Here is a 17,466-nt window from a genome sequence, read left to right on the forward strand (position 1 = left end):
AGAGGAGGTCAAGGCCCGAGCTGAAGAGGGAAAGGAGGGTCATCAGCTATGGATGATTGACCTTGTGGTCAATAGCTGTGGACTGTATTAAGATACCCTTCCAATTCCCACCTTAAACAGGAAGTAAATTATGATCTCCCTAATAAGATCAAAAGTTAGTCATGCAAAGTAACCTTAAAGCAATGAAAGGACATCCAGACCAGCAGAACTGATGACTATCTCATCCTTTCTAAAGAAAAACTGCATCAACCAGAAGTTTGGGAGGAGGTATGGGGTCAAGAAGGGAAGGAAAGAAAAAGGGAAGTTAAGAGACAAGATCTGTCCATCAGTCTAGGACCTTACTAAGTGGAAGAGTCTGAACATTTGAGTTCAAATAATTAACAAGTTCTGAAGATGGTCTGACCCCAAAGATAAAGGGCCAATACCTGGAAGTTATCCTTGACTTCTTTTACTTTTCTTATCTGTATGATATTCTGTATGATATTCTCCCTCAAAGAAACCCACACTGTTTATTCTGGTTTTTTTCTTTGCATCCAAAATATAACCTCCATTCATACAGTGGATCTCCGCCACCACGGCTGCTGAGTCATGCTGTCATTCTCTCTCCCTGGGTCTTACTGCTAATGTTGCATCCTAATGAGTTTCCTCCCTGTCATGAGCACTTCCCCATAGCCCATCTCACTATGTATATTAGATCATGTCATGTTCTTATTTGAAATAATCTAATGGCTTCTTGTTAAACTTTGAATAAAATTCAGACTCACTCCAAAGAGTCTCCAAAATCCACATGATTTGGCTTTACCCCACTCTCCAACCTCAATTCCTGCCCTGCTTCCCCACTCTCTTTTCCACACTAGCCTTCTATTGCAGGAACACATCAAACTTCTTCCTACCCTAGGGCCCTTGGACATGCTACTATTTTATTTGTGACATCACCTGAAGATTGTCATAAGATTTTCCCCTTTCCACATTTCATCTTTTAAATATTAACCCAAGTGTCTCCTCCTTATTAAGGCCTTCCCTTACTTTGCTGTCTTATCCAAAAAGCCCCACTTCCACCAACCTATCCTCCGCATCACATTGACTTGGTTTATTTTTTAGTTGTAGTCCTATTTGCTTGTTAAGTTTATGTGTTTCTCCATTTAAGCTCCAAATCTTGCCTATTGTGTTTATTGCTATGTTTTCAAGTTTCTAGAATAAGTCTTGGCAACAATAGATGATCAATAAATCTTTATGAATGAAAAGAACACAAGAATTTTATGAATATCAGTGTTTCAATTCATCTGACAGTTATATTGTTCACTGAAATAAATGATTTTTTTCTTAATTTGATACCATGTCTGTTTTAGCCAATCTGAGTCAGTTTCGTGGCTCCAATTCCCCAAATCCCTCTGAATACTTATCGGAATGGTTATCTAAGCTTTCAGAGAGAAAGAAACAGGGTCCCTGCATCTGATCGCAGTATTACATAAAGAAGTACCTTTCCAGCATGCTTTGTCTAACACATCACTAATTTCTTCTTACCTATTTTTAAAGACACAATTTTTTCAATCCTTCAAACATATGTCAGGCTCAACCCTAACCCTAAAGATTCAGCAATTAATAAAGCATGGCTTGTGTTCTCTCAAAGCTTTCAATGAGGCAGATGAAGGAGGCGCAAAAGCAATCACAATGCTAAGTGAAAAGCAGGTATATGTACAACATTCTGTGGGAGCACAGAGACAGGAAAGTTTACAGAAGATAACATTTGAGAAGATCCTTGAATAATGAATGAAATTTTTATCAAACGCAGAAACAGAGAGAGCCATTATAGAGGGAGGCATGAGAAAAGATTTGGCAGGCCTGGTGGCTTGGGTCAATCAGGGAACAATGAATGGTTGGGTGTGACCAGAATGCTCTGAGTAGCTGGAGAAGGAGTTTGGAAATGCAGGTTGGGAATGCTTTGCTAGGGAAACAAGTTTTATTTTGTAAACTAGTGTTTGGCACATTGTGTTTCATGAGATACCAGTAAATATGTATCCATGAAAAAGTGATTTTATCATCACACACATTTAAGAAATGCTCTGCACACTTTACCTGCCTCTGGGAGATATAAAACCCATGGGCTTTGAAAAATCCTGTCATAAAAACAAGCAACGCTTAGGATGTTCAATCCAACCTAGAGCACACATTAACATTTCCAGACGTACTAGCCTTCACCAGAGGTTAGAGTACACTTAAGGTGAGCCCTACTTTAAATGATTTGGAGTTGCTAAATTATTTAAATCAGTGGGTGACAGAAACAGAACTGTTTAGATAAATTTGGCAACAAAAACACTTAGAATGGATGAAAGGCATCTGGGAGGCCACTGGATCTTGTAAATAGCTTATATGAATGATAATGCACATCTATATTCAAGCACTGAGAGTGGGAATGTATTTGAGACACTAAGATATACTTCTGTGTCAACTATTCATCAGTTAATTAGTGAGGGCCCTGGGTATTGAAATGTAATGGAACTGGTGATGATTTCTTGATTTTCTGGCATGGTAAACTGAAAGAATTATATCACAGGATTGAGAGGAGTGCAATGTAGGAAAAAGGAAGCATACTGAAAAATGGGCTGAAGGTTCTGAGTAAATTGCACAGAAAGAGATGGGGAATCATAGTATCAATTGCTACCTGTTTTTGACTCAATTATTGGAAAAATAATAATCACAAGCCTACAATCACTCATCAACTCAAGAGTTTTTACCCTTAATCTATTTACAATCCTTAACCTATTTTTTTTTTTTTTTTTTTTTTTTTTTTTGGTCACCCTTCCATTCAGTCCTTTGAAAATGATGTTTTCTCTTGTACTAGAAAACAGCTGCCTTCACATTACTGATACGTTGCGGGGAGCCGAGGAGATGCAGAGACTCGAAAAAAGGACCTTGCCTGACGGCAGAAAAACCTGAAGGCAGGTTCCTAACCAACGAAGGGAGCTCACCTGAACAGTACATGCCGAAGGTGGGCTTCTGGTCAGGATAAAAAGCCTGCCTGTACAGTACAAGCGGAGGGCAGGCCTCAGGTTACACAGCTCTCATTTTGATGTTGATGGGGAAGAATTGGGGCTTTCCTGGGGAAACAACTTCCATGTTTGTGTTGGAGAACATGGATTGTTTCTCGGGTGACCTAGTCTTTCCTGTTGTTTCGTTATTCAGTTTTCCTCAGTCTTTCCTGATTATTTACTTATTTTCCTGTGGTAATTTGTGATTTAACAAAGTTACAGCAATAATATAATAAGAATTTCATCCTGAAGGACTTTCCCCTATTTAAATCCAACTTAGTTAAAACATAGTGTTTATCTATTAATTAGTTATATAGTAAACTTTAGAGTTAGGATCTTAATGAGGTTCATAAAAGTTAGACATATATTATCCAAAAAACCTAGCTGTGAGTTTTGTCTTTGATTTTAAAAGCTTTTAAGTGATAGCTAGTTTAGTTAAGTTGGTTTATATTTACTTACACTATCTCCCTGCCATAATGCTTTGAAGATAAGCACCAGTCTACAAACAAGGTTTGTGAATGCCAAATTCTTGTGTCTATGGCCTCTTCAAAGTACTCACTAAGTTTAGTTAAGATAGAGATCTTAAAACAGGATGCACAGCTGCTATACCATGTAATAGTTAACCCATGTACTTTTAACACTGTAATCTGTAGTGAAAAACTGTCTGTATCATCAACCACTGTTGCCAATAAAGTTTGAGCAGTCCAGTGCCCTGAAGGAAGGGATGAAGAGGCTGTCTCCGTATGTACGTTTCCGCCAATGCCGTCCATCTCCGATCGGGGAAAAAGGGTACACTCCCTGGCCGCCGGAGCTGGCCTCCGGCAATAGGTTGGCTTCACATTTATTTTTTTTAAGAATAGCCAGAAGGTCCCTAGCTTTGATAAGAGGCATCCATAGAGTTGTTGCCTATAGAAGTTTCATTTGAAATATTGGCATCAGCAATGTAATAATGGTGTGGTTTTAAAGGATACAATTTCTTACAATCATTCTAAGATAGTATAGTTTTCACTTTCAAGGGCAGAGTACTTGCATTTTAAGACATATGGACCCAACTCATCTTTGAATATGTCTATATACACACTTCATAACATTCTATCCATATATAAACATACCATAATATAGGCAGGAAATTTCCAGAATGTTTCCCTTCCCCATCTGATTGGTTAGACCACTTTTCCTCTTCAAGATCCCTTCTTGTCAGTTTAGTGTCCATACTGTACTCTTCAGCAAATTCTCTACTGACAGTCAGATGGCCTGTCTACTTCTGTCTGTTGTACTAATTACCTTTTCATCTGTCACTCAATTCAGTCTTGCTCACCTACACCAGTGTGAATAAAAAGAGCATTCAGCTCTTTTCCTTCCAGAGAACAGACACAAGGAAAAGACTTACAATGACAGGAGAGTAGGGGTGTAGATAACTCATGAAGATGGTTGAGAACTACTCAGCTATATTTAGGATTGATGGAAGTTTCTCTCATCAGGACTTTTAAACAGGAAATAATCATCCATTTATATATCCTTCCTTCCATCTATCCATCCTCCCTGTCATCCATCCCGTCAATTAAACATGTATTAAATTACCAACCAGGTATTCTTTTTATGCTACGTATTATAGAAGATGCCATGACAGTATCATAATTGGCTGCAAATGCAGGAAAAGTATTCATCTTCATAACAAATGCAAACAAATCAAAACAGCAATGACATGTAATTTTTAGCTTACCAAATTTATAAATGCTTTTTGTAAAGATAAAACCACCTCGAGTACAGGAGGAAAGTCATGTTCACATGCTCTTGGAATGGGGGGACTATAAGTTTGAAAAGTTCTTTTAGAGGCAATTTGGCAATTAACTCTAAGCTCTATGGGGTAAGAATCAGTCTCTTTTGTTTTCCATTATGTCCCCATTGATTAACACAGTGTTTTGGCATGTGGGAACTGTTCAATTATTCAATGTTGAATAAAAATTGACTGGGTGACTAGATAAATGTTATAAACCTAAAAAATTGACACTCTTGACTCAGTAATTCCTTTTCTGAAAATATATCCTAAGAAACTGATCAAAGGTTTATGCACAACAATATTTAATTTAATGTTGTTTATGTTATTATTATTAATAATAATGATATAACCTAAATGTTCAACAATATGAATTTTGGTAGAAACAGTAATATGTGGCAGTCATTAAAAATTATGTCAGCAAGAAAAATATTTACTAACTTAGAAAAATATCCATAATAAAACATTAATTTAAAAAAAGCAATATAGTTTTATATACTTAACTGCTCACTAAGAGACACATAACCAATATTTTACATTTAGGTACACCTGTGAGCTTCTGCTATTATAAAATTTATATATATGTATTTTTTCTGAAGATACATATGCAGAGACAATTAAAATAATGAAAAAGGCATAAAACTTTAACTATGATAACTTCTAGGTGAAATTAAAGGTATTTTAGTATTTTTAAAACGTATCTTTAGCTTGTAATAGATTTTACCATAAATTTATATTATTTCTACCAAGTAATAAAATTATTTTTAAAAGCAGTATACAAACTCATTTTTAAACTAAGAGGATTTATGATTACCCATGTATTTTTATTTTTTAAATAAGTTGAAGTTGAAAACAGAGAATGAAAAAATATATATATTGCTAGAAGTGTTCTCTAATTTTGCTAGAAGTGTTCTAAAAAAATAGTCTTTTGAAAAGAAAGCTAAAATATTGCAGTTAAGTGCAATAATACATGTGATAGAGAACAAATAAAACATACCAGAGGAAATGGATGATCAGTATACAAACAGAATCAAAAAGCATTTTCTAAGATTGTTTTCCCAGCTTGGCAGAGGCAGATATATTGGCTAGTCATTCTTAAATGTACTATAAATCTAGGAATCATTCATATAATTTAATTCATTTTTAAAGTACTTTTTGCAGAACTATAACAATGTTGACCACTAACTAAATAGCATAGCCTATCTGAAAAAAGTGCAAATGTCTTCAATCATGGATTTTTAATGTGGTGGTTCCAATTACTGTGCTCTGAGCACTTATATTTAATGATGAAAATGATGGAGAAAAAGGTCATGCAGTCTACAATAGACTGTACAGAAACTAATTATAAAATAATATTTCACGACATTGTTTCAACCTTCTGGAGAACAAGTGACTTCTAAATTAGACAAAGAAACTGTGTAGAATCAGATTTACTTGCTCCGATTGTCCTTGCAAAGTGCAGTACAGTACCTTCCATCACTGAACAAAGTGACCCACTTGAAGGCAGAACATAATTTCTGAACAGTGATTCCCATATTTCAACAGCACCACCAAAAAGCATAAGAATCTGAGTCCAACTAAAAACAAGACAAATAAGCAAAACGATAAATCTATGCTAACAACTTTTTATTACAATCTGTTTATTATTAAATAGAGCTACTTTAAGGATAGAAGATGTCATTCTTGGTCTTAAGGCACTTGAGTAAATAATAATAATTATAAATAGAATTCAAAATGTAAGAGTGTTTATATGCAAGGCTCTGTGCTGATATTCAGAAATCAACAACACTTGGTTGACCTATTGCTACACGCTGGGTTACTGAGGAAACAAGGGCAAATAAACAGATTGAGCTCTAATTGAATTCAGCTTAGTGAAGCAGACAGACACTCATAATTGCGGTACAATGTGATAGGTAAACTGTACATGGTGACCAGTTGGACATAAAGGTAGAGAAGATAGCCTCTTCTCTCCATGGACACCAAAGCAGCTGAGAAATTTGGGTCCAAATACATAACTTCATAGTGATACCACAAAAACTGTCACAAATTGGGGGGACTGGAGAGCCAGGCACTGTGAGTTAGGCATGTGAGGAATATTTTACTCTCTAACCAGGAGACTACGAAGGAAATGACTAACCATAAGCAAGGTAACATGCTAATTGTGCAGGACACCAGGTTTAGTAGAAGTTTTGTGAGCTAAAATGGACTGGAAAGGATTAACGAGGTGGGTGCACGAACCAGATCTTTAAGCAGCAGATAGGCTTTGTTATGCAGAATGGGACACTCCATCAGAAGGAAATAGAAAGCTGAGAGTCTAATGTAGAAGTTGGCACACTTTTGGTATCAAGAGCCAGAGAGTAAATAGTTTAGGACTTTCTGGCCCTACACTCTGTATTGCAACTACTTAACTTTGCAAATGCAACGCCAAAGTAGTTGTAGACAATACGTAAACAAGTGAGCATGGCTGTGATCCAATAAAGCTTTCTTTATAGATAATATCATTGGGATTTCATATAATTCTTTTCAAAAAAATATACAAAACATTATTTTCATATTCATCAACTATTAAAAAATATTAAAAAAAAATTCTTAGCTCATGAATATACAGAAACAGGTAGCAAGTTGGACTTGACCTGTAGGGCTATACTTTACTGATTCCTGGTCTAGTTGGAAAGCAAGCTAAATACACACCTATAACAATACATATAACAATTTCAAATATCTAAACCAGTGTTCTCAATTCTATTGGACTCAGCCTTTCCATTTGAGAAGACGTGTTTTGTAATACCTTCCTTTCTCCAACTGAAATGAAATTCATGGATAATACAACTGTCTACACATATTTGAATAATGCCTTAACTGAAATAAAAGGAGAAATACAAAGAAAGTACTTTGTATTAAAATATGTTTTCGATATGGCAATATGTGAGCCCAATATACTAGCTGATGTATTAAAGTAGTCAAAAGCTTACTTACAGTTAATCAATTTAGATTTAAATGGAAAAAGGAGACCAGATATCAATATCCTACAAGAAGTGCATAAAAAGTGAAAGGGCAGACATATGATGGATCCTAGACTAAAAATTAGTGTTGGAAGAAGTAGTAATGGATCATTTATATATAATAACAGAGCAATATTCATTGAAATATAATCTAACAAGATTGCTCACAGTTAAAGTGGAGAACGTAAAAAATTCATATTTTTGCAAATAAACTGGCCATTACTTATAACTTTAGTGTCAAAATAATTCCCTATAATTTATATAGGTCAGGCCAGTGAGGAAGTTTATCTATCTATCCATCCATCTATCCATCTACCCATCTATCATCTATCATCTCTCTATCCCTATTTGGAATTTCCACTCATGTGAAGGTATACATTTGATTTCTAGTATGTTGAAAGATCTTGGATCTTTACCCACTGAGAAAAATGAGGAATAGGAAATGGATATTAATAAACCCTAGCCACCTAAGAGCTTATAGGAAAATTGAGTATAGACGACCTATGGAACAATACCAGAACAATGTTGCAAACTACAGGAAACTAAATAATTTCACATAATTTTCACAAAATAGATTTCTTATTTTGTGATACCACATTTTAAAAATAAATATACGGTATGACAAATATTTTTTAAAACAACCTTATTATTGAAATTTGGTGGTTACCGGCATGGCTCAGTAGTTAACGAACCTGACCAGTATCCATGAGGACACGGGTTCCACCCCTGGCCTTGCTTAGTGGGTTAAGGAACTGGCGTTGCCGTGAGCTATGGTGTAGGCCACAGACGTGCCTCAGATCTGGCATTGCTGTGGCATAGGCCAGCGGCTACAGTTCTGCTTCGGCCCCAAGCCTGGGAACCTCCACATGCTATGGGTGCAGCCATAAAAAGACAAAAGACAAAAAAAAAAGAGAGAGAGAGAGAGAGAGAGAAAGAAAGAGAGAGAGAGAGAGAGAGAGAGAGAGAGAAAGAAAGAAAGAAAGAAAGAAAGAACGAAAGAAAAAGAAATTTGGTGAAATATTTGCATTTCATGTATTACTACTGTGATTTGGTTCTATGTCTATCAAAAGGATCTTCAGATCTCTTCAAATACACATTTGCAGGTGCCATTTATACATGTAAACTGAAACAGGAGAGGTGTTTTGATGACACAAATACCAAGAGCAGCAATCTTCCTTCAAGGGACTTTCCAAAATGGGAATCAACTCTTGATACAATGTCTAACAGAAGTACAATGATTCCTTAATTTACACAGGTGTTACATTCCTAGAATATGAAATGATTTTTAAATCCTCGCAGAGGATACTCTGTGTTTGTTTATAAAACTGAATTTGATTTTAGGCTTAGAAAATCATAAACTGAAAAAAAAAATAAACTTCATGAATATAAAAGTGGAATGTTAAAAACTGTGCCGTCCATGGGATCATTCCTTACTGTGTAGGACTGCTCTGCACATTATAGTGCATTTAGCTTCCCTGACCCCCCTTCTCCTATTTTCCAGTATCCCCTATTATCATTATCAATATATAAGTACTTCCAAGCATTTCGAAAATGATTTTTAAGGGCTTATCTCTCTCCTTATCTCCTTAAGGACTGCTGGTTTCAATTACGAGAAAGTCGATATTAGGTTTATATAATTTGTATAATGTCTAACACTGTAGTATCAACATATTGCATGCTTAATAATTGTCTGTCAGTAATTACACTTCATGAGGATGAGCACATACGGGCTAAGAGAGGAAGGGCTGCCTGAAACAGTAAAAAGAATTCTGAGTTCCAAGACATCGGTCCTTTCTGCCACAGACTGAATGATCTAGAGCAAGTCTTTTTTAACTTTTATAGTTTCAGGTTCTCCTTTGGAAAATACAGCGGGTGACCTCTAAATTCCCATCCAGCTCTGACATAATTATAAAACATGTGTAGGCTTTGGGAAAATAAAGGAAGGAAAGTAAAGTGGAGAAAGGAGAATAAAATCAGATGATGCTACATTTTTAACAGATCAAATAATATTAAAAAAAATGAAGAGGATGGACAATGGAGATGGTGGTATTAAAGGGAGACAGTTGATTTTCCCTTTAATACATAATGCATAATGCACAATAATACATAGGTAGGTAGACTACGAGATTCATATTCATTCAGCTATGTGAGATGATGCTCTTAAACTTAATCTCTACATGGACTTTATTTTGTACTAATGTTTGCAATACATGGTTCCCAACTCCTTAGCATAAATGCTGCAAGATTAAATTGAATTGGCAAATAATCACAGACTATGTGGTCTTTCTAAGAGAAAGTAGCTCACTCTGGAATCTATTCCACTGCTTCCGATCAGCATAGTTCTTAACCTTGATCAGAGAGCAAAAATTCTTTGTGAGCTCAACCAACTCAGTGTTCCTGAGACCAGAAAATGGAGTAAAGTGGGGGAAATCTAGGATTCCACTAGGAAGTTTCAGTCCCTTCAACCATGTACAACACTCCAGTTCCTGGAGGAAATTTTCTGTTAAAGAAGTCTCTGAGGCTATTCTGCCTGCCAGTGTACTTGCAACAGCCCTCTCCATAGATGAAGTGGAAAGGTGAAGGGAGTCAGATAGACCTCTATTTAAAACTAGCTCTGCCCTTATCAGCTGTGCCCTCCGGACCAAGTTCCTCCTAGCCTCCATTTTCACATCTGAAAAATGGGAATTAGCATACCACTCTTCTAGCGTTGGAAGAATTCCAAGAAACAATTAATGCAAAGACCCTGGCACAGTGCTTCACACATTGTGGGGATTGTGGGATGCAATAAACATGGTCACCTTTGCCCTTTTCTGTTTCACCCTCTGTATTCTGTCTCTCATGCCCTGCCCTGGAAAGAATGCTCTGCTGATGTCAGCATCCAGAAACAGACATGCCAGGAGTGGTAACCTACTGGCTTCAGATCTATCAAGGAATAGATCTGTGATACCTCTGTGATCTGTGATCACAATCTCCTGTGATACCTCTTATTCTCTTTATGTTTTCCTTGCCTGGAGGCTGCTGGTGTTTTCCAGAGACTGGCAAGTCTTCTTAGTGAGAGACTGTCTATGGAGGGAATCAGCAGAAGCAGCTACAGAGTTAAACAAACTGTCAGAGCTTTCTGACTGGGCATAAGCTGAGCCCGAGATTTCAGCCTAGGGAAACCCTACTTTTTTGGATGACAAAGTCCTCTGCACCCAAGGTGCTGTAAACTGTGATTTCTGGAGGAACTGGAAAGGGACTGTTAGAGAAGAGTTACAGACTTTGCTCGATACTACAGATACAGTTGTTCTAGAAAACCTAACATCACCCACCTCTGAATACGAGCTTATGAAAATGCTAGCTCATCAATACCATTCTGTTTTACATGATTTTCCCCTTAGTGTATAACATTGTAAACCTCTGAGAACCCTGAAGGACAAAATGTCACCCCATCATGGTGTGGTACCGTGCCAAGTGTTTCTGGATAGTTGCCTAGCCTAACCGTCATTATGATAAATGAGACATCAGAAAATTCAGTGGACAAATGAGACATTCTAATGAAGGACCACAATACTGATAATTAATTTGATGCATAACAAGTGCTTCCGGTTTAAAAAAAAAAAAAGGCCCAATCTGGATATTGCTAGTAATCATAAATATCATTTTTTTAATTGAACAATTCCAGTGTTCTGAGTGCCATGCTAGGCTCCTTACATAAGAGCATTTTCAGTTCTTACTACGCTTTTCTGTATCATACTTTTACCATTTTAAGTTTCACTGAGGGAACAGATGAGTCTTAAAGAGGTTAATCAAGTGAGGTCACCCAGAGCGAATAAGCCCATCTTTGGATTGTCTGGCTCTAAAGTGTAAATCCTTTCCAAAGCGCTTCTCATGAATTAATGGATGTCAGGTGACAGAGCCACAGAATACTAGTTTTAGAAGAGATACAGAGGTACAGTGAGGGAAACAAGTTTTCCTAGAAATAGAGAAACTGAGCCCTACAAGGGTTCCCTGACCATGAAGCCTAACATAGAGAGAGTACCAGAGTCCTCAGATCCTGCGGTGGCTCCTTGCTGCTGCCTCAGCAGAGTCCTCACCAAGCCCCATCAGACTCCCCGTAACCCATCTCCTGCTCATCTCTTCATGGGCAGAGAGAACTATGCACAGTTCCACACAGACACAGGGTGTTACATGTATGTCCGTTTTTGTTATTTTTGCCCCCGAAGCATCTCTCTCTTTGCCCACTTAATAAAACACTTTTTTTTTTCAAGATTTAATTCAGATCAGCTGGTGTCACTAACTCTATGGAAGTCTTCAGTGATTCACCTCACTACTATTCCCAGAAAAACAGTTATAATGAATTAAGAACTAGGCTAACAGTAGCCAACTTATAGATTTATTATTCATCAAATAAATCAATTTACAGATTTATTATTCATTCATTCTGCAAATATTTATGGATTTCTATATGTAAGCACTGTGCTAAGTGCTTTGCATGTATTATGTTAATCATTCCTCATCATAATCCTATAAGTTAAGTACTATTTTTATCCTAATTTTACAAAACAGGAAGTCCAGGCAGAAAGAGATACAGTATCTTTTCTTAAAAAAACTGTCTTTTTTCCCTTACTCCTTTGCGGTCCCTCTGTAACCTGAATATACATTTACTATGGAATTTGCTGTACTCCATGGAACTTTAACTTCCAAAATTTTGATTTACGATGCTATAATTCTGTATATATAATGATATCTTTGCTAAGTACTGTATACCATTATAGGCCATAATGGTAGGGGTGGTATCTACTTTGTTTACTATTGTATCCACGGGGCCTGACAGAGTGGCCCATAGTAGGCACTCAGGAAATCAGGAAATGACAGCTGAATAAACAATGAAGAATGAATGAATGAATGAATGCATCAAGAACAAATGCATAGAAACCTGGTCTCCAAGTCTTCCCTCTGTGTTGCCTCCCAGATCAGTCTGCACTGAGGAAAAATGCCACATAAGCAGCAATGAACATATTTTTTTTTCCCAAGGCCGATGCTATTCTCTTAGATGTGTATTCTAGAACTCACTTCTGGACACTATAATTTTCCATTTTCTTACCTATGATTATGGTTATATTAATTCTACAGCTCCAAATGGAAGGAAAACTTATTTGAGAAGGGACAGAAGCTGTGTTTTTTTTTTTTAATTATTCCTGCTGAAGAATAACATAACGACAAAGTCCTGTTAGTACAGAGCACCCCAAATAACAGGACTTTGGCAAAGAGCCTTGGGAAGAAAGCAAGTCATTGCCACGGCCCTTTATTAGAGCAGCCGGAAATCACACTGCTGATGTCCACGTAATTCAGTAACCATCTCCAAGGGCAGGATCCCAGCTCCCAGACACTTAATAGCCCTCAGGCACGTTCTGTACCACATGTAGGTCCCTAGGCTCCTCTAAAAAATGCACTTTCCTTCTTTCTGCCTTATCGAGGATGCTAACGTTTACTATCACCAGTATCTAGCCTTTATTTTACTATATTTCACAGGATATCTCCAGTTAATTTAAGGGGTAAAAATAGTATCTAAAAATTCTCAAAACAGACCTAGTTTTAATGGACACATATTCACATACACGTCCACGTTCTTGTTTCTGTGACCAAGTATATGGACATATAGTTATGTATATACATCTGTATGTTTCAAATACTAGGTATGTTTTACAGATGCATACATAAATGAATACAGCTACAATGTATACATATACATAGCAGCATTTTTGAGTACCTACCAGAAGTAAAGGAAATACACAGAGAGAATAAAATATTTTAAGAACAGTTAGTACTGAGAAAAGAATAATATAGAACTCTAATTTTTACATATATATATGCATGTATATACACATACATATATAATTACATATATATGAAAATATGATAATATATGTAACTAGTTAGGTATTTTAGAGATATATACATATTATAATATATTCACATGTGCCTATACAGACACATTAAAATTGTTCAGTATAATATCTCTGAAAGGGCACAAGAATGGAATAAAGAGAGATTGATCAATCTAGTATAGTGTAACACATTTTTAGGACTGAGATGGTAAAAGTGGTAGGTAATAAAAGTGCCACAACACTGAAGACCCTACAATATAGGGTACTGTTTGTTCATTATTTGGGAATAACTGTTCTCAGCAAATAAAAAAGTACATGTGACTACAAGAGAAAATGTATAGAAATGTGTATGCTAAGAATAATGGGAGGTGGTCACTGCCTCATTTTATTGCCTTCCCATATGTCACTGGACATGTAATTATCAGTGCTGATTCTATTTCAATCTTTAAGGCATTAAACGGCTATAAATTTAAAGCAAGTAGGAGGCTGACTTTGTTAAAAGCCAAGGAAGGGAAAAGTTTTCCTTGATTCATGAGAAATGTACCAAGATTTTTTACAGCACAGTTCTTACAATATAGCATTAGAAATTTTGGTTTGAGTAATTATGAAAAGTTCATTACACCTTGGATATAAAGAATTGTAACAATAGAGCAAATTTACATATTCTGCACTGTGCAAGAACCATAAAATGCATTTGTCTTTGCCTATGTAAGTCTTGAGAACTTAACATCATCGGTGCAGAAATACGTTAAAGACATTTAAATACATGTATTTTTTAAAGAATATACGGAGACTTCACAATTGTCAAGACTGTTTATTCAGTTTGGAAATCATGTTAATTTAAAAAAAAATTGAAGTTTCCAAACATCAGTTTCCTTTTCAAGCTGAACTAGTTTAATTCCAAAATGACAATATAGTCTTGATTTAAATCAAGATGCTGAGATGTATGATGTTAATGCATCAAAAAGCATGTATAAGGCCATGTATATGTAACTGTATCACTAAGATCTAGTAATGTATTATATTACAAGTACTTAAATGAATATTAAAACTGAAATGTTCTCTACACCTCTCAGTAGAAAATCATAACATTTTACTCATGACCAATATCCACTTCTTAATTACGTTAAAGTCATGTTAACAATCAAGAAAGCCTTTTTTTTTCTGCAAGCACAGATTCTCTATTTTTAATGAATATTTAAGGACAGTCAGGGTGTTGCATTTATAACAATGGTTACAGGTGCATTTTATTTATATTTTACAGCTTTTACAGGAAGTTGTTTTCCCTCTTCTGGATGGAGGCAGGAAAAAATGAGCCAAGTTCATTTCTGGGAAAATGATAGTAGTGTGGGGGCAAGAATAAGGTAGGAACCAAATTAAGGGACTCTGCACATCTGCTTCAGAAATGCATTACAGGGGAATGCAAGTTATACTTTTCAACATAAATAACCTTATTGCGTCCGTGAATAAATGAAACATTTCATTATTCTATTCAGAGTGTCATCATTCTGTAGCTTGCTTCCAATTATATTCCTTTTGTTTATAAAATGAATTATTTAGTCAAACACATTTTCTTCCCCATTACTGAAAAGGTATACAGTACAAGAGCAAAATTAAAATAGCACACTTCAAATCATTGCTTTCTATAGCTGAGGAAATAAATGTTCTTTTATCTTGAAAGAGATGGAAAGTATCTGCTTCAAGTTCATTTTCTCTTTCTTCCTTAAAAATAAAACCAAACAAACACCTAGGCTAGGCAGAATAGAAAAAGTGAACAATGATTAGAAGTAAAAGTGCTGCTAAAAGACTAGGATGCAGAAGAGTAAAATCATCTGAGGACTAGAGCAGTTGAACTTGGGGAAGAGTCACTGACAGAAACGGAGCACAGCACCCCTTGACTTTCACAGGCCACCCAGAGGTGTGAGCCCACCAACACCTATGAAAATTACAGGATTTCTTGGCCTGCCCTTTACCATTCACATTTACCGGTTACCTGTACCCAGGCAGCAAGGAGGACTCATCAAAGTTTCCAAACCAGGCTCATCTTCCCCAACTTGCTCTCAGTTTCTTCCCACGCTCAAGGGAAAGTCACAACGAAAAGGCTCACCTGTGCTGGGCTGAACCAGCCATGTGGGCAGGCGCAACGCTCCCCACAAGTCCCTTTGCCCTTGGCGCCCGTCTTGTGGGGGCTTTTCCGCACATTGTCCCACAAAGTGACCAGCCTGGTCCTGTGTGAAGCTGGGCCTCCAGGTCCCGAGGGGGGCAGAGTCTGAGAATTGTACCCGAGCCCCTGAGGGCTCCTCTGCCAGCCACAAGCGCAGTGGGCGTCCCTGATGAGTGTGGGTGCGCTCCTGCCGGCGTCCATCCCATCGGACCCCCGGCTGCAGCTGTGTTGCTTGGTGAGGTATGCATTCATACTGCACTGATGCCTACTCTTGCCTGTGGTCAGCTCTGCACAGGAATGTCTCCTCCCTCACACCCCTTTCTTCCAGGCAGTTGTAAAAGTCTTTTTTTTTTCCTCCCGTGGATCCCTCAGTATCTTTGACAGCTGCTATAAGCAGGGCATCGTGGGAGCAGTGGGAGCAGCGGGGAGCCGCTCCGCACAGCATTATCTGCGGGCTGGTAGCTCTTTGTCAATAGATGACTCAACTCACAGAGCAACTTGACAGGATCCCTGCTCTAGGCAGAAGCAATCAATGCTCCACACAGCTGGGCTACAAGACTGTACACTGTATTACAAACCCTTTTTGGATGGAGCCCCACCGTAAAGCACACTCTTTGCAATTTGGCATCCTGGCTTTTCCCTCTCCTCGCTGATCCCCACACGAAATACAGACCTCAGGAAAGAGAGCTTCTTATCAGACTAGCAGGACTCTTCTTTCCAGAAAGCATGTATCGAGGCTGAAACAATATAGCATAAGCAAGGTAAAATGATGGGAAAGTTTAATCTGTGAAAGACTTTGCAACATTTACAGGAATCCCTTATTGTGAGAGAGATTTGCCAAAGCACAGACCAAGTCACGAGGTAACTATATAACAGTATCAATAGTAACTCTAAAGAACATTGATTAATTTAGAGAAAGCACTGCAATCGCAGCGTTATACCCGAGTCCTTTAAAATGTGGAAGTTTGTTTTAGAACATGCTTATGTATTATAATCCAAACATATGTTCTTTATGCTATGAATGATTATTAATTCTTTCTGATTCAAAATAAGGCAATTTTCAAAGTTCAAAACTGATGGGTTGGCTTATTTTAACACAGTGTTTTTTTCCTTACCTCAAATTATTCTGAGGATTTCCTTTCAAATACTTCACCACAACAAATATTCACCACAGAGAGAGCCTGCATTTTAAAGTGAAAGACACATCCAGTTCTGCCATGCAGTACGTTGGTTTCCAAAGGCAGAATTTTCAAATTCTTTCACTGAAAAACTAGTGAAATCTATCCAATTTAAAGCATTTGCCTTCCAAAGAGGACATGACTGTTTTAAATTTTTAGTATGATTGCAGAAGCCATACAGTATTTTCGGTAAAGGCAAAGGCTAATTACTACAGCACTTAGAATTTTTATTCTGTTTGAAACTTTCTCTATTGCTAAAATGCCTATCTTTATCACATATCTCTAAGGGAATAAGTGTGGTTTGATTGGGAAGCAAACTGGCATGGATGCAAGCATCTAATAAAGACGACATAATCCCATGATATAATTATTTTATCTATAGGCCATCAGGGGCCATCAGACCCACCTTCTCAGTGAACTAACCAGGTGCTAGAGGCAATGTAGAC

The 17,466-nt window shown here is 37.0% G+C and overlaps 1 protein-coding gene across 50 annotated transcripts in view; it reads right to left on the reverse strand.

Moving 5' to 3' along the window:
* Positions 1–17,466, reverse strand: part of DLG2 (discs large MAGUK scaffold protein 2) — a 1,974,117-nt gene that overhangs the window by 783,238 nt on the left and 1,173,413 nt on the right. For 7 of the 50 annotated variants that reach the window (XR_014814820.1, XM_084975554.1, XM_084975551.1 and 4 more), the window contains exon 1: positions 15,786–16,316. The exons of the other annotated variants lie outside the window; for them this stretch is intronic. Coding sequence is in view for 6 of the 7 variants with exons in the window: in XM_084975554.1 (XP_084831680.1) it covers positions 15,786–16,094 (309 nt within the window). In the remaining variant the exon portion in view is untranslated. Of the gene's footprint in view, positions 1–15,785; positions 16,317–17,466 lie in introns of those variants that run through there. 50 annotated transcript variants of the gene reach the window in all.

This window comes from Sus scrofa, chromosome 9, assembly GCF_054392235.1.
Source record: "Sus scrofa isolate SSC_HxYL_T2T_F1_AM1 chromosome 9, Sscrofa_HxYL_maternal_Yorkshire_Landrace_v2.0, whole genome shotgun sequence".
Taxonomy (NCBI): Eukaryota; Metazoa; Chordata; class Mammalia; order Artiodactyla; family Suidae; genus Sus; species Sus scrofa.